Source organism: Cheilinus undulatus, linkage group 17 (genome assembly GCF_018320785.1).
Source record: "Cheilinus undulatus linkage group 17, ASM1832078v1, whole genome shotgun sequence".
Classification (NCBI taxonomy): Eukaryota; Metazoa; Chordata; class Actinopteri; order Labriformes; family Labridae; genus Cheilinus; species Cheilinus undulatus.
The window spans coordinates 23,076,188-23,094,579 of NC_054881.1; the positions used below are offsets into that span (position 1 = coordinate 23,076,188).

The window sequence follows — 18,392 nt, forward strand, 5'->3', positions numbered from 1 at the left end:
GTTTAATCAATCAATAAATATATCTATTTGTCAAAGAATGTAATCTAATAACCAAATCAAATTTTGTCTTTTTTCTTTTCATGAAAGGTCTCATTTCTAAATTAAATAAACTCAGAATGACAGAGACTCAAACAGAAAACAGAAAAGAAAAAGGCTCAGAGAGGAAATAAATAACTGGATGGTTTAGGTTTTTCATTTTCTGTAGATAAAAAGAGTAACTGAATAAATAAGAGAGGCAAATGGATTCTTGTGTTGATATCTTTATATTGAAATTCATGAAGTATACACAATGCATCCTACACTATTACAATTCCCACACGTTGATAATGTTTTTCTTGTTGGATGATAAAGCTACGTTTTGGCATTTAATAAACGAAACAGCAGTCTGACTGAGAAGCTCAGAGCGAAACAAAAAAAAAAAAGGAACATTAAAAACATAAAACGTTGTCATGGATTAAACTGTAGCATGGCAGCAGGTAGGTAGGTACAGGTAGGCAACATTAGTTTGAGTTACAGAGTAGAAAAATCATAAACAAAAACTCAATAATCATGTCTTCATGTTTGTTATTTACAACCCAGTGCCTTTACAGGAGTGGCCTTTAGACCTCATCTGGACTTTACCTCTGACATCACAAGGAGATTCCAGCCAATCAGATTCAACCTTCAAGTTTGATGCAATTTACAGCAACAGTTCCTGTTAGACTGAGTCAGTTTCTCTCTTACAGTTTAATATGAGGAGTAAAATACGAGTTTGAACTGGAATAATGTTGAACCCCGTCAGCTCAGCTAAACATGAAAACAGCCACATACACCAGTAAGCACTTTTTATTTTAACATCTCGATCCCCTGTGGCGTGATTTACACCACTTACAAGTTTGACCCTTGGCCTGACCTTTGGTGACATCACTCAAACAGGGTAACTGTGGTGATATTGATCCTCTCTTTGAGTGCAGAGTTACACTTCTGTCAGTTGACTGGGTGCTTTATGAGAGTGACTTTTGCGCCTTCAAACACAGCTGTATGTTCACTCAAAGGCCACTTTATTATCAAACGTCTGCTTAATAAAAAAAAAAATATCCAAGTGTTTGATTTTTTAAGAGTGTGATTATTAAATCCTGCAGATTTTTTGGAAGCTTGTGTTGTTTATCGTGATGTTCCCTGTCCCTAAGGTGCTCTGCTATAGTCGAGTGCACACAGCCAGAAAAAACACAACTTTATGTCATGTTGCTGGATCCACCTTTAAGTGATGTGCACTTTGTCACGCAGCCAGGAGGAGATGCACCTCGACAGCAAGAATGTTTTTGTTCTCTGAGGCAGTCTGGTGTCTTTAAAAAGCCCTGGTGTTATCCAAAGAAATCCTGTTAATGTGACAGCAGATGCTATAATGCTACATTAACCCTTACAAATAAACCAGTTTGAATGAGCTCACTCCTGCTTACCATTTCTTCATCATCTACACTTCAATCAAGGGTCAAAATAAATGAGGAAGTGCAAATTCCTGCAGTTCCTGTGGTAAAGGCTGTCCCCAAAAGCTCCATTGACACCCTTTTTTTTAAAATGCCCATTTTAACAGGAGAAATAAACATTTAACAACCTGGAGAAGGAGAATTTTTTTTAAGCACTGATCCATTTTGATCATATTAAGGCTCACTCTTGATGGGCCTTAAATCTGTGCATCTGACACCAATGGGTGACATCACTGAGACGACGTCCATGTTTCATACAGTTTATGGCCATGCTCTGTCATCCCAAAATTATGAACTCAATTTTAAAGCCTAAAGCTTTTTGATCATCATCTTGTTTATTTTGGTAAACAAAAAGCCAAAAAAGTTTGAAAAATGAGGTCTGGGGTAGGAACAAATTGTTTTATCAGCTATTCAGTCCTCTTTTTAGGACTCACCAACTCATTAGCATACACTGCCTTCCACGTTAAATTTACTTGAAAATGGGGCCATTATTAACAAAATTAAAATCATATAGTTTTAAGGCAGATTTTAAATCAGGATGTGTGCATTCAGTAGATTATTTAATGTTTTTCCCGCACTGATCGGAACCTGTATTAATGAACAAACATATTACTAATATTTTTATATGTTGACCCTCCATGTTTGTCAAACATCAAGTCAAACATGTAACCATACAGCCATAGTATAGCAAGCATAGACAGCAGCACTGAGTGGCAGTATCTATAATTTAGAAAATAAAGTATGCAGACAGGATAATGCATAAGGGCCTGTGTCCACAGTCACCATTTTTTTTGCACTGGCAGCAGCCACAACCTTTGCTCTGGAGGCACTTCTCAGTGACTAGATTACAAATGTTGACTTCTGCTTTCCTGTGGGGTAGCCAACTATCCATAACATCATTTTAATTACCTCAGTGTGCTTAATATTTCCATTTATATGTATATCAAAAAATAGTGAAAACAATGCAAAGGAATCCTGTTCTGGTATCTGCAGCAGCTGCAGACCTCGTAACTTTACTCTTGAAAAGATGAGTTGAATAACATTCTCCTCCACCATTGCTGTTGACAAAGCTAGTGTCATAAGTCCCGCCCCCTTGTCGATTTTGATTGGCCAGTGAAGGAAAAGTGTGGCACTGTTCTGACAGTCAACTGAAAGCTGTGAGCACTGTGATAAAAACCTGACGGTGAGTACTGAAAACGGTCTTCTACCTTGGATTTGTACGAAAATGAGCAAACACTAATGACTGGACACTGGTCCTAACTATATTTAGCACAGGTATGAGGGTGTTAACCTGCAAGGAGAACTGAAGGCTCAAGATGACAGCACTGCCACACTCTAAAAACCGAACTAAAGACAATTTTGTTAGTCTGAATTTAAATTCATATTTAATAGTGTTTGACATGAGTTGCTTGGGAACGTCCCTATTTCCCATCCATTTCTACACCCATTAACCTATTCACAGCATCCCTATCTTTAACTACAACAAGCATTTGAGAAAAATGTCAATCAAGTGAGCAATGAGTTGTTTTTTGTTTTTGTTTTTCATTTTAGCTGACAACAATAGGACTTAATTTGCAACCAGTGGAGTCCTCCTGTTGGCCAGCAGAAACAATAAAGCTCAATGCCGAAGATAACATTAATATACCATGAGATAGTGTGCAATTCATACCCAGTCTCTAGGCCTTTCTGTTAAATCAATGTACATTCTTTTATTTCTATTTCTCCTCAACCTGCATAAAGATGCCTTATTCATCTACATCAGTGGTTTTCAACTGGTGTAGCCACATGACCCACCAGTCTTTTAATGACCCGTTGTGACCTAAATGTCTGAAAAAAAGGTGCCTGTTTGGACCTTAGATGGAACAAAATATACAAAGAGACATATTTAACTCAATTTCCTGTGATAACTTGTACATTTTTGGTCATTTTTCAGGAGATTCTGCACTATCATGGGAAAAACAGCTTTGATTTCCCAGGGAAATGAGATAAATGAGTTAAAATATGGAGAAAACATTGAAATGTACTCATTATTGACGTACAACGAAGTGATATAAAACCTATCAATGTATGTTTACTAAGGAACATATTCATGACCCACTAAAAACAGCCCTGCAACCCATTTCACGGTCCTGACCCATCAGTTGCAAACCACTGGTCCACACCAATACTTAACATCCATCTGTGACTTTAGTTGTATGAGAAAGTAATAGACCTTTTTGTGCCTTGTTAAAGGTCACTGGTGTTGGCTTCAACATGCAGGTGTTCCTAATAAAGTGGCCAGTGAGTGTTTGTTTTGTACCTGCCTTTTTTTAAAGATTAACAGTGTATTTCAGAGTGTTTGTCCGTGTGTAGTGGTAAAAGAGCTCCCAAATGTCACACTTCACAAGACTATACTTAACACGACCCTGTCAGTGGTCAAAGGAGTGGAGGAGTCCGGCGCCAGAAGGAGAAGGTGAAAGGAGAAAAGGTGACTTTAAGTGCAGTAGTAATTCCAATGCTCTGCATTTATCTGTTTGTTTTCCATTCCCTTCACCTAAGAGTTTGTTTATGCTTTGTAACTACGTTGCACCACTCTGGGGTTCAACAGCGTCCTCCTGACATACATACACATACTGTGTGCAGAGGTTTGTGCGGTTTGGAGCTTTTTTAAGGTTTTGTGCTGGGGGATCCAAACCGAACAAACATCAAACAACGCTGGAAATTTGTAAATCACAACGGCTGTAATGCTTTCAGACTTTTTCCTACTGTAAATGATATATTCATATCCATCTTTATCAACCTTTAGACCAAGGCTTTGTCAGCAAACTGTTCTTTAGCATCATTCATATACACATTTCAACATTAAAGGAGACAACCAGGAGATATTCCCTGACATGCATGCACACACTCAGATCCATAGTGCTTTTTTTCTTCCCTTGGACTTCCAAACTCTCTCCCTCTTTCCTTTATACACACATAATATTTCAGTCAGTTATTTATGCATCCACACACATTTTTCTCACTCTCGCACTCACATCACAGTCAACACAAAACAAAAAACATGCACACGTACATACACGCACATATCCTCTTTACAGAAGCACATTCATAGAAAAAAAGAAAAAAAGGTTTCGTTCAACGTAAATTAGAAAAAGCTCAGTTTTGAAAAGGCGTCTATACTCTCGTACCTAAAACCGAACATTGTACAGGGACTGGTTGGTTTGTGCCAGTAGTTTAGAGGGCAGCGAGCAGAAAGTAAGGAAGGACGGAGTGTTTTCTTCTCTGTCCCATCAGGACAGACACAGTTCAGATGTCCTACCTTCCTTCTGCGGGGCTTTAACATCAGCAGTACAAAGACAGATAAATGAAGCTTTTTTATAATGCTTTTGTAACCAGTGGAAGCACAGTGTTCCTCTGGGGGAAAGTGGTACCGTTGTACTTCCACCAAGTTTTTCAACCCCTTCTCATCAGCACGGGCGGCTGTAGTCATTCGGGGTGGAGGAGAGGAGGAATAAATGGAGCTGATTAGAGCGCAGAAACATGAGGACATTTTAAAGAAGAGGAACACAGTCTGTAGTCACTGTTTGAGTTAAAGTTATGGCCCTCTGGGTAAGTTAGACATCCAGAGGTTTCAGTGTGAACTCCAAACACGGTCTGGGTTAAAAGGTATGATGGAGTTATCAGGTTAGGTGGTCTCTTTTCCCTGGGTCCCAGTGACAGTCTTGATGGAGCTGAGCGTTCGGTTGAACCAGGTCTTCTTGGCAGCCTGCACTTCGTTCAGGGCCAGACCCAGATGATGCTCCAGATCCTGCAAGATAAAACAAGAATGGTCACTATGGTATTCAAACAGTGTAACAGGGTTGGAACAAGTTAGGATAAATCAGGACCTACAGGATTTTTTTTGGTTTTATTCTGAGAGTGAGTTGTGGCCTATAAGGCCTGATTTCACAGCAGCTTTTTGATGAAGTTGCTCGTTATTAATGGCTAGGACTTTCTGACTTTTAACCAACATTAGACATCAATATTTCAAATATCAAAGAAGTAAATGTGGGCATTAAATGATGAGGCTTGTGGAAGATAAAAGGTCATTGGACAAATACACTGAAAAGCTGTAGACTGGCCAAAATGACAAGGCTGTGAAAAAGGTGCAACATCACATTTCCCTAAAGGGACTAATAAATGATTTAATGAACAGATGACAGCTCATGCTTCTCAAGAGTACCAGATTTGATTAACTTTCTTAATATTTTGACATTCGAAACATCCTACACGCTATAATGATGGCGCTTTTTGTGAGTCAGTTACACCTAAATGCTGTCTCAGAACCCACAGGGCCATCAGTCACTCTGTAATTCAGTCAGGCTCACTAATAACGCTGCAAATTGCTTTAACTAATCTTGTTAATAGCAACATTTCTGCTGTGATTTGTGTGAGCTTCTGCTGCTCATGCTTTGCACCTCAAAGGCTGAAAAATATAATCTTGCAAATTACTGACACACAAAGTCACTAGTGGAACAAGAGTCCCAAAACATCCCACTCTGTGTCTGGAAATTAATTTATTTCAAACACTTTTCAGATTCCATAAAAAGCCGGCATTACTTCAATTTGAAACACAAAATCTTAAAGGTAGAGGTAAAATGTTTGTTCGCTCCCCTCTGTACTTGATAATAACAGCAACATGCAGTGAGTGTCCCCACTTTGCAAAGCATCTCTGTCAGTCTGTCAGGGGCTTCAAACACCAGCTGTGAGCTAAGTTTGTCTTAAGCCCAATGCTGCAGCAGTTCATATTTATTTATTTATTATTTATTTCATTCAATAAAATAAAAAACAATTCATATTTAACATAAAAATCTTCCACTTTGTATGTAATAATGGCTTAAACAACTGTTAAAAGGTGTTTTTATGTATTTACATGCTTGTTTAAAGCCTGCATTGATTCAAAGAAGTGGGCTGTGGCATTAAATTAAGTCGGAGAAGCAGCTACAAAGTCGATTGCTCTGTACACTCATCAGCACCTCTGCTAAAGCTAAGTCAATGATTAACTCTTTTGGCATGTTCTTCACTATAAAAGTGCTTTGTTCATGTGCTTTTATTGTGAAAGCTTTCATCAGGTAATGCGTTGTCAATAGTAGTTTGACACATCTAAGCAGGAGAGAAATTAAACTTGCACTACAGAGACAGTTATAAAACATTTTCCTGTGGTCTTAATACTTTTAAAAGCCTGAAAGCCAGTTTTTGTTGTTTGATCATCTAGATTTCAGCTAATTGTTTATGTGTATGATATAGATACATTGAAGTTTTATATCTAGAAACCATTTTTTCCCTCCACCTTTAATCTATGAGTCTTCTGAAATATAAATGTGTAACTGTATATAATTATAAGGTCATCATGATGCAGACATTAAGAGTGAGGATAAGGATGAATAAAGTCCTATCGTGTAATAAATTGTTATTCCATGTCTAGAAGTCAAAGCTTGATTTACCTCTTCTATTGCAAATGAGAAAATGGTGTGACTAAATAACTCAATTAATTAATTAATTTAAAAAAACATTAAACTATAGTTGACTATAACATGGCAGAATCTGTCCAGTCAGATCCAATCATGTATGAGCTAGCCATCTTCGATTGAAGCAAAACAAGCATCTATGTATAAATAGCTGTAGCTGCATCACATATGGAGAAAATATCAAGGGAAGTTTAATTACAGTAAAACTGCTTGTTAGTGTACCTGGATTTTGCACTCAGCCTCCACCAGCTGCAGTTTGGTCTGAGCTAGCTCCAGCTCCATCTCCCTCAGCTGATTCTTCAAACCCTCCTTCTCCTCATCCGTCTCCTCGTTGGCCCCAGCGGGCGCCGAGGTCACGGCAGCCCTCACACGTCCCTCTTTATTGAAAAGACTGCTGCACTTCTCACAGCCCTCCACTTTGGACTGGATAGAAGAGAAGGGAAAGGTTAGAGAGGGAAAGGTGATAATTGAATTCTTCATACCTATATCACACCAAGAAAGACATAAAAAGCAGAATCATCCAAAGAATAATGGCATGATAAGACACTTAAGGTCAAGAAGACCACAACAAATGAGCTGTGATAATATGGTACTTCCCCAAATATCTACCCGCCTTTTTAACCAGGCTCCTATTCAGTCACACTAAGGAAGATTTAATGACTTCAGAGACCGGAAGACCAGAGAGAGCCAGGGAGGTATCAGTGAAAAGAAAAGTGAGTTTCCTGCCCTTAATGTAATAATTTACATATTATTTTAATAGGTTATGCTTTATTTCATTATTTATTTGCAAGCAGACATCGGCATTCATGCTTTTAAAAGCTGCAAGGAAAAAGACAAAAAGCAGCTCCATTATTTTTAATGTGCAGAAGCTGTGTAGATTAGTCGGATTCTGCACAAAGTGATACACCTTTTCCATCTCCCTCTTTCTGTTTTTTTTCTCACAAATACACAAAACAAAATTAAAGTTGGAGCAAACTGTCTCCATGACACCTCCAAGGATCTTAGGAAGTAAAATATGCAAACAAGGACATAAAAATAAGAATCTTTCAACTCAGAAATCTACAGATGAAAGCAAAGCTTCAGATGTGTTTGACTAAAAGTTTTGAGAGGGATATGTTTTCGGAAGAGATAAGTTTACAGGGGCTTTGATTTTCCTCTGCTGGTGCTATTTTTGTACCTTTTAAAGTCTATTTTCAGTGTCCATAAGCTTTAAAAATAAACGCACAAGTCCTAAATTAAAATTTGCCTGGAGAAAAAAATGTAGCAAAAAACAAGTCATATCTAAACTAAATGCAAATATCTTCAGTTATGTCATTCTGAATGCGCCCTTTCTTTTGCAGTAGAGATATTTCACATTTTGAGAGTAGACGGTGTTCTGTTAAGTTAGTGAAGCGTTGCAGCTCATTAGTGTACCACACAGGCCAACTATTCTTCCCCTCTTCAATTGGCTTCAGTCAAAGAAGCTCTTTTTGGGTGCCCTAATATGTGAAGAGCTATTATTGGGAACAGACCAGCCTGTTAAACAACATCCCGTTCAGGTATTTTTACTAGGTTGAGTCCTTTGAGAGCACTGTAGATGGATTATTGCAGCATTTTCAAACAACCAAGCAGCACTGTCTGCAGCTCATGATCAAGAATTGGAACCCTAGCAACAACGCTGGACTAAAGCGCTTGAGATATTCCTTCAAATTAATATTTCATTTGGAGCTGAGTAGAAATACAACACTTCTCTAGACTTGTCACTGTAGAGTGAATGAGAGTGTTAATGAAGCAGCAGAGTGCTCTGAATTAAATTGCTTCCCTGGTCTTTTTGAATCAAGTATGTCAGTGTATTATTTCAACAACTTTAATTATTATGACTTTGGTAACTTATAACGACCAATTATGTAATTCATGGCACAATACTGCTCTCTACATCAGTTATAATTGAAGTCGCTGACATTATTAGAGAATAAAATAAAATAAACGGCCAGACATCCTCTACAATAACATACAGAAGCCTTGCAACATCTTTAACAGGACTCTTCCTTGCTGCAGTAAACCTTTGTGTGTCCTTTTGTGAGTCCTTGGGCAGTCCTGACAGATTTCTCTGCCAAAATGGCTGCTCTCCCAGCTACAGTCTAAACAAACAGTTCATGAGCCAAAGTGTGCAAGTGCTGGAAGTGAGGCGTCTGGCTGCGGCTCATCAGGCAAACTCCTCATTCTTAAAAAAAAACTTTGATCTCTCTGCCAGGGAGGACAATGATATTGCAGCATAAAAACCAACATACCTGCCATATTCAGGTAAGGAGCCGGGAAATTTAGTTGGGAAAAGAGGGATTTTGTGTAACAGGTTTGACTTATGGAGAATGGTGGGCATTCAAGATTAGTGTCTTGTGTGGAAAAATGGACAATAAATACAATGTAACCTCCTGTATTTTGTTTATTCAACAATTTGTTAAAAATGTAGATTTGCTGATAACTCAGCTCTGTATAACGGCTGTATTTATTGCCTGTATTTTGACCCACATCACAAGGTTGTAATAGTTTTGTATTTTTATTTACATTTTTTAAAATTTGCTTTCACTTTTTCCTTTCAATTTAATTTTTGTTTAAAGTCATTTTTCCCGCTGGTTTGTTAGTTTTGTGACGTTTCTATTTGGTTATACTTTATTATTTTATTAGTCTTAGGTATTTTAAGTGTTTGTTTTGATGGCTATTCAATATTTAGTCTAAGTCTTTAGATTGAAATGCCTTTTTAGTTTTAGTTTTAGTTACATTTTACTCATTTCACCCTTCATATTTAAGTCTAGTTTTAGTCAAAAAAAACAAAAAAACATTTTTGTCCAGTTTAGTGCATTACAAGTCCTGGGGTCCCTGCTTTCTACAGCTGAGAGGCAGAAGAGATGCAGATGCATTGTATTTTGACATAATTACTTGGAGTACAGAAATATCAAGGATTTTGAGTGTCTGTTAAAAATTAAATTACATTTTAGTCTTCGTCTCTTTTAGTTTAGTCTTGACTAAAACTAAAGTAAACTTTTCATCAGAGAGTTTGTCATCAAAGGTCTAGTCATCAAAGCTAGTCTTAGTATTGTCCTCCTCATGAAAAAAGGTAGTAGACAAACATTTTTAGCCATAGTTTTAGTAGGAAAAAATGAAAACTGTTTCCAGTATTATGGATAAATTTCAGGGGCAACATCTGAAAAGAACAACTGCTGTAAGTTTCCAATAAGAGACGTCTTTAGGTCAGTGTAAGAAACTGATTGAAGTGCATGGGTTTTTGCTAAAGCGTCAGAAAATGATTCGATTAAAAGTTGAGCAACGCATTAACTTGATTTTTTTTTTTTTTTTATTTAACAAAACAGCAAGCAAATCTGTTCCTACATTAACTGAGGTGTATGAGGAACACTGCATGTCAGGTGCATGTTTGAATGGCACAAAAGATTTTGTGAGGGCAGAGAAGACGATAACGGTTCTGGGCACCCATGCACATCAAAACTTCTGAAAACATTCAACAAATTGAACAACATTGTTCAAAAGGATAGATCACTCAGAATAAGAATGAGAGCAGAAATGTTCTTCATTGATAAAGAGACAGTTATGCAAATTTGAAATGAAAATTTGAACATAGAAGTTGTGCCAAAACTTTTGTTTTCCAACACTTGGTCATTTTGGAACAAATTCAAAGAAATGCACATTTTGTGGGAGTGATTTCATGCAATGACCTTCGAATACGATCCCGAGACAAAACGGCAGTTACTGGAAAACACTAATGTCACTGAGGATGGAGAGAGCAGGACAGAGCAAGTACACATTCAGGGCCATGTTGATTGTTTGATTTGACATTAAGCGCATAATTTGGGGGGGACTTGGTTTCAGATGGGTCAACGATGAATCAACACTATTAAAACAGATTCTAGAAAAAAACTGCAAGACAAAGTCAGAAGAAAGAGACCACAATTGTGGAAAAATGGTTTCATTTTTCATCAAGACAATGTGCTGGCTCACACTATGCTCTCTGCACAATTGCTGTCTGTTGTTTAGTTGAACTATAATAACCTTGGTGCACAGATCATTTTTGGGGGGATTTTTGTGTCAAATTTACCCTGATTTTCTCCAGTTCTCCTCGGTTGGCCGTCTGCTGTTTCTCCAGTCGTTCACTCAGCTGGGAGCAGATCTACAAGAAGCAGAGGAGAAGGTTTGTGTTGTTACCGTGCTCTCAGAATCAAAGCTGTTGATTTAAATTCACCAGAAAGTCCAGAGAGTTTCTTCTGATCCCATTTGATAAAGCTATTGTGTCCATAGTGCTGCATAGTGTAGTTTGTGAGTGGTTGTTAAACAGAATGGCATTAACACGGGAGCTTTTATAAGATCTAATAAAGCAAACCAGGCCATCAGGAAGATGATTAGATCATCTGATGTGTATCAAAATGCCTGTTACATCTGCTGGCATGGCAGTATTTTCTTTGAAAGTAACGGGTGAAAAGTTAAAAAGGAGGTTGAGAAGACTACATGTATTTCACAAGCAAACACAAGTGAGGATCAGCACTTCAACAAGAATTTGCATGATTGTAATCAGCCGATAAAAATGCTACAAATAGGCTAAAAATTCATTATCTTTAACACATAGTATTAATCTTTTTAATGTCACATAATTTCCAGCTTCTTTGTGCAGAGGGGACTTAGCAATGCTGAGACAAGCAGACAAGCAACCTTTTTATAAAAACCAGGAAAAGAGCTGGGAATCAGAATCTGTTTGAAGTGACCATCCATTTTGAATGGAATTAGGAGCTCCAGAATTGAAATCAAATTTAATCAGTTGAACTGTGAGCAACTGAAAGAGTCACATCTCCAGTAAGAAGGCGGCAGAAACAGGCTTTTTCATTGCATTGAACAAAAACAAAGAAGAAACCTAGTTTTAATTTCAGTTTCTTTAAATATGTGTAAGATATGATTAAAAGAAAAATGATATTAAAACACAAAAATCAACATCAAGATGTCATGCTATGTGCAGTTTGCCCCTTTTTGTGGATGATTTGGAAAAACTGAAGCTTGACTCATCCTGATTTAAAAATCTCTTCACCATTCTTGCATAAGAGATCCTCCATGCATGTAAAAGTATGCCTAAATGCAATGCTGCCTCAGAAAACCCTGAAAGGATTTAACCCTAGATTACTACTACTATGTGTTGTATATCTAATAATTTCAGACTTATTTTCAAGATCATTTATAGGTCACACAAAGATGGCACTGTTGTCATGATAACTGACAAGTTTGCACGTCACAGTTTGTTTATACTGCAGCAGCGTCATCACCAACTCTCAGAAGACAGTAGTTTTTCTTGCATGTGTTGTTTGTGCAGAATGGTTCAGTTGAATTCCCACAAACAGCCCCTGCAGTGCAGTTTGGGGAGCATTTAATAATTTGCATTTGTGTCATGAATTGTACACATTTTTTGCACAATCCTTTTGTGAATCAAGCCCTGAATGTAATAAAGAGTGGAAGCTGGTGGAATGAAAATCACCTCATCTTACCTTCCATCCTACAAGCTTGTAGTATCTCCTGAGAGATGAGGCAGCATATAATGAGATATAATGTAAAGTAGATCTATGTTCTTTATACTTAAGGTAAATATGGAAGGGGTTGGCCCTCTAGAGCAGGTTTTAAACTTTTCAAACCCCTTTTCACCACACCTTGTTGCTCTCTTCCACCACTGTTTGTGCTTCTTAGTAAATCAGTCTCACTGGCTGGAGTCTTCATCCTCTTACTCTTACCGTTAAGTCCATTAGTGATGTCATAAGGTCCTGTTTTTCCAGTGGAGCTAATAGGATGTGAACACTCAGGGTATGCATGTGCATCCTGGCATATTTACCCTATCTCGCTCTTTTTTTCTGCTATAGTACACAGCTCTGAACATGTTCAGCTGACAGACATACAAACTCACACACACACCCACACACTTGCGCTCCAGCTTGCCGATGAACAGAGCGATCAATGTGACATGAGTCATCCTAACAGGAACATCGGGTCATCCCACCTCTCTGCAGACACGCTCTCTATCTCTCTATCAGCTCTCTGCATATCTCTGATGCTTTTACTGTACATCTCCTCCTCCTTCTTTAGAGATCAATCCATACATCCATCTGTGTATCTTTAGCCAAGCACATATCTATCTCTCCTCCTACATGTCTTTTATCTTTTCCTCCTATCAGTCTCTGCTTCATTTGCTCTCCACTACCATTAATCCACTCGTCTCTTTATCTTCCTTCCAACACTACTGAACATTATCTCTATTGATCTTTTAACTTGGAGGAGCTTTAACTTGACTAATCTTTTTATGGTCAGTTTGTTCTCCTACATGGAAGGAAGAAATTGTACTTCATGTTTTTTTCTTGATTTGCAAAAGGGCTGAGAGGTACAAGGTAAAGAGACAGTGTGTTCTGCTTGGATTTCAAGCTTATTTAAGATGCCAATCTACGGTCAGGTATCCTTAGAGCTGTACCATCTGTATGCAAGCTGTCAATCAATATATCCTGATACAATTAGAGGATGAACTGCACAGATGTTGTCTTCACTCCACCCAGTGAGCATTTTGCTTCAACAAAGATGTTTAGAAATAAAAGTCGTCCAACAACTTTTTGATGACGTTGATTAAATGTCTATGTTTAGACCAGATTTCACCAGCAAATCTACTTCTGTCTTTATAGGACTTATTAAACCTATGCACAAATGGTCTTTATAGCAGCTAAAATGATGAAAATGACTGTACAAGGCAGTAGCGCATCTAGAAAACCAACAAATAATGCATTCAGGAGGAGACCTGGTGTCCAACTGCGGTCAAGTCTGATGCTCTCCTTTGTCAGTCATTATGATTTCTGTGAGGTGCATTCAGCAGCCGAAACTTTCCCCAGGGCTTATGAACCTTTTTAGGTCACTTTTTGACTAAAGGAACTAGGGTCTAAACTGAGTTCATGCGCAGAAGACTGTACTTCCCAAAAGCCAAGGACTACGGGGGCTGAGGTACAAGTCAACGATTCTACGGACAACTCTCATTAGCATTAGCATTTCAATGGTTGACAAAGGTGTCATCTCTCTTTGGTCCCAGTCAGTTTTGAAGCCTTTCAGAGTTAAAATTAAGGCCCCATCCACTGTGCTGTGGATGTCACAAGGGCCCAAAAAACTGTGGCGGTCTCTGGGTGTATTACCAGGGATGAAAAGGCCCAGACAAAAGAGTTGCCGTCGAGCTTGACCTTGGTTGAACTACCATACTTTCTCCAACAGTTTCTTCTTATATCCCTTTAATTTTATAGGTGCAGTGTCTTCAAGTGTTAACTTTCATGTTTCTCATAATTTCCTTTCTATAAATAGCTTTTAAAGTTCTTGATCATTTCACTCAACCTCTATGGCTTTAGAAGCTTTACTGTATTGAACAATTTTTGTGTTCTTGTACAAAACTGTTGGCATGCAGCATGCTAAAAGTGGGGAAATGAAGGGAGTAAGGATGCAATCAAAAAATGTTCTGAATAATTTGGTGTGTCCGGGGTGAAATATTTAAAAATATTACAACATAAAGCTAATCCAATGGTAACAACACCTCAGAGACATAAACCCTGGCATATATCTCTGTACCTAGCAAGTACCGGCCAGCCTGAGTGCATCTCCACTGCTTCCACTCATACAGCGGGGATTACTCTACACCACTCGACACCGCTTTTAGCTCCAACTCTAACAGACGCTTCACTGTCCTCGTGGGCTGAAGGGGCAATTAGCACACAAAGATTCATTGGCTTGAGTCCCACAATAAGAAATTTGGCATTTGTGGCCACAGAAATAGGAAAACAATACTTGGAGAATCATTCAAGTTATCTGGGTTGGAAGACAAAGCGGGTTATTTTGGGTCATTCCTCGACGTGTCAATCCCACAGCCTCCAATACTGCTGTCCTCCCTCTTTCCCAACGTTCTTTTTCTCCCTCTCTTTTTCTCCATCTATCACCCCCTTTTTCCTGTCACAAAATAAAGAACTATTTTTGTCACAGCCCCGTTTTCACTCTTAGCTCCACTCAGCAGTTCTCCACTGCTTTCTGACATTTTGAAGGCAGCTTTCAGCCCAAACACTATTGCGCAAACAGACTCTCAACCATCAGATCCTCTCCTCGCTTGTTATCTGCTTCATATCTGCTGTCAATTCCACACTGCTGTGGATATTTTTAGACTCAGGTGAAGCTAAGGTCTGTTTCTAAATTAGTCTCATTGCTATTTCTGTCTGCCCCCACGGGGAGAAAAAGGTGCAGGATTGTTACATAATGCCTCCTCGCTGAAGGTAATAGTACTTGATCTGGATAGGTTTATATTTAAGCATTAAGTGACAGGAGGAGATCTGAGGGAATGAAAATCACCGTAAGAGGAATTTGGAGAGACGGGAACTTAAAAAAAAAAAAAAAAAAATGCTCTCAAGCCCAGTCATCAAGAACTGCGAGTTCAGCTTAGGGACAGCGTGTAAAATTAGATATTTCTGCTTCACAAACTAGATGAATGATTTAAACCAGATAACTCTAATATTACCCTCAAATATTTATGGTGACTCTTGCCACAGTGATGGTTTGATTAGAGCTGAGATCTTAAGAGACAAGCCAAAAAAGGAAAGATAAGTGAGAAGAGGTGAGTTCAACAGAGGTGCTGAAAGAATCACTCTTCAAATATCTAGAGTTCAGGATGAGGCAATTCATATACAGACGCTTTCCTTTTATACTTTGTTTCTCAACTGTGCACTACTGATTTTTGTACACATTAATGTCTGAAATGGATGTAAAAAGCAAAACTCAACTGGACAACACATTTTTCAGTTACTAAATGGTGCAGTTCTCCCTCCTTTTGTACCGATTGGTTCTCATTCACCAATATCATCTTAAGATTTTCCTTAATTTTGTTCTTTAGAGGACCTATTTCACACATATAATCTGTTCTTAAACTGCTGAATGCCATTTGCTTATAAACTGAAAACTCATGCAAAGAAATACCCCTTTTATGCCTATATAACGGCATAAGACTGCAGGGCAGTGTGCAAAAACAGAAGGCACATGTTATGTAGAAACATAGCAAAATGTTGGTAATGTTCAAATAAAAATGAATTATAAAAACAACTGCACACTGGACAATTGGAAATGAAACCAAAAAAGGCTGATTTAATAAAATATGTAGCATCAGTGGCAATTATTAATGAAAACAATTTGCTGGAAATCTACTTCTAATCTAAAAGCTGCCACTGTTAAATGACAAAACATCTTTAAACATATCTAAGTACCTGTGTGTGCGGGTAAGTTTTCAGTGATTCAATAAGTGTTTAAGGAACAAAAATTCTACTACCATGCAAAGTGTATATTCATAATTTTACATTTGGCAGATTAGATTAAACTTTAAATTCCTGAATTAAAAAAAATGACAATTTTTAAGTCATTTATTTGTGCATAAATTCAAACCTAGGTTACAGGTGAGAAAAAACATCAATTACTGCATGAGGTAACCAGCAAATGAACTCAGCAGTGCTGCTTTTAACCAGAACTAGACGGTGCGATTTGTAAACATCTATTTTTCTCTCTATACCAGCTTTAAGCAGGTTTAAGGATTGATTGAAGGATGCTATTGATTACCATTAAGGCTCATAATGGCCTTGCTTCTGCCTGTAATTGAGACCTCAGAGTACATTTGTGACTGGCTTGAGATGTTTCACAGAGAGTTAGCTACACAAGTGTCCCAACATGGAACTATCACCTGAATGAGGGCAGAGATCTGGCTACTATCACTTAAATTTAGTCTAATCTTTTACTCATTAAGTCAATATACTCTGCTGACATACTCTATATGCCATATATATGCCTATATGCCACAGTCAACATTTTCGATGAAAAAAAAAACAAACAAAAAAACAGATTTTAAAAATCCAGCTCATACACCACCATTTTATTCCATATTTGGTGTAGGCTTTGGGGGGGGATAATGTGGCCCTCAGGCCAAAAGGTGATATCACTGATATAGCATTCAACTGTGGATCAGTAGGTAGACAGTCATCTCCCACATGCATATGAATGCATGACATTAATTGGATTGGTTTATACCAATACATAGTGGCCCTGCCCTATCAGTGTGTGAATGTTGAGTGACTGGGTAAATGTAAAAAGTGCTTTGAGAAGTCAGACTGCTAGAAAAGCATTGTACAAGCACAAGTACATATGTACTGTTTAAGGCTGTGAAATGATTACAATTTTTAACTAAACACACCAATTTAAGCACATTTAAAAAAAAAAAAACACTATTTTGAAATTTAAATTTTTTTTATGACATTTTGGATTTTTTCTACTTTTAAACCAAGAGTAACTGATTTCCTGTCTGGATACAGGACAGTTTTTTTTTTTTTTTTTTTTCTGAGGTCGACAAAAGTTGATGACATAAACTTAATCATGGAAAAAGGAACTTGTTATGGATTGAAAGGAAATAAGGGAACAGTAAAAAGGCACAAGGTACAGATGCCTTTTGAGTTGTCCACTGAAAAGTCTGTGAGTGTTTTTTTTAGTGAAATGAGACATTAAGAAGCAGTGGTTGACTTATTTCACATCACTGTGGCTGCAGTGGCTAAACCAAAGTGTATCGAGGGGGGCAAAAAGGCATACAATTAAAACAATTAATGGACTAACTGTGGATCTTAGTTAATTGCAATTAATGCATTAAATGTTAACAGTCCTACTATTTATCTTAGATTCCGGCATGGCTTATAAACAGCACTTAGGCTGGCCCCTCATCAAAAAGAGGTCTTAAGTCATACCAAGATTTTTAAAAAAGTCCAGTGAGGTAGCCTTTAGGTACCTTGGTCCCTCTTTCTGTAACAAACTGCCATCACAACAGTCTCTACTTTTAAAGCTTAACTCAAAACACATTTTTTCTTCAAAGCATGCAAATATTTACTCAAGGATCTAAACCAAGTGTAAAAAAACCGTTTCCACAGTTTTACTTCTCTAAAATGAGCTTTTGAGGAAGACACGCTTCAAAAATATAATCCAAACAGGATGAAAGTGCTGAAAGTGCAAACAGGGAGAAACTGACCCTGTTACTAGAGGATTTTTAGTTATTTTTGTATTTAAAAAGTTTCAGATATGCAGCACATACCTGCTTATATTCTCCAATAATGGACCCGTTCTTCTTTATCTCTGATTCTGACTTATCAAGCTCTCGTCGGCACATCTCCTTCAGCTGCAGAGACACAAACAAGCACATAGTTAGTGTCAGGACTTTACAGGACACAGACCAAGGACAGCAGGAGAGGCCCCAGAGACCGTGTGTTTGCCATGACATGTAAAGACAGAAAGAGGTATTGGCAGACCTTAAGCTCAGGGCAAAGTCATGCTCTCCTCACAACCTCTATGCTAGTGCATAAATCACTCACAGTTACAGCTACACACTCAATAA

General features: G+C 37.9%; 1 protein-coding gene across 2 annotated transcripts in view; it reads right to left on the bottom strand.

The window, feature by feature from the left end:
- Positions 1-252: 252 nt before the first annotated feature.
- LOC121525010 (rab GTPase-activating protein 1) overlaps positions 253-18,392 on the bottom strand; it is a 127,509-nt gene continuing 109,369 nt past the window's right edge. For both annotated transcript variants that reach the window (XM_041810695.1, XM_041810694.1), the window contains 4 exons: positions 18,093-18,176; positions 11,040-11,111; positions 7,175-7,375; positions 253-5,253 (listed from right to left, as the gene is read on the bottom strand). In XM_041810695.1, the coding sequence (XP_041666629.1) occupies positions 5,131-5,253; positions 7,175-7,375; positions 11,040-11,111; positions 18,093-18,176 (480 nt within the window). In that variant the 3' untranslated portion in view covers positions 253-5,130. The remainder of the gene's footprint in view (positions 5,254-7,174; positions 7,376-11,039; positions 11,112-18,092; positions 18,177-18,392) is intronic.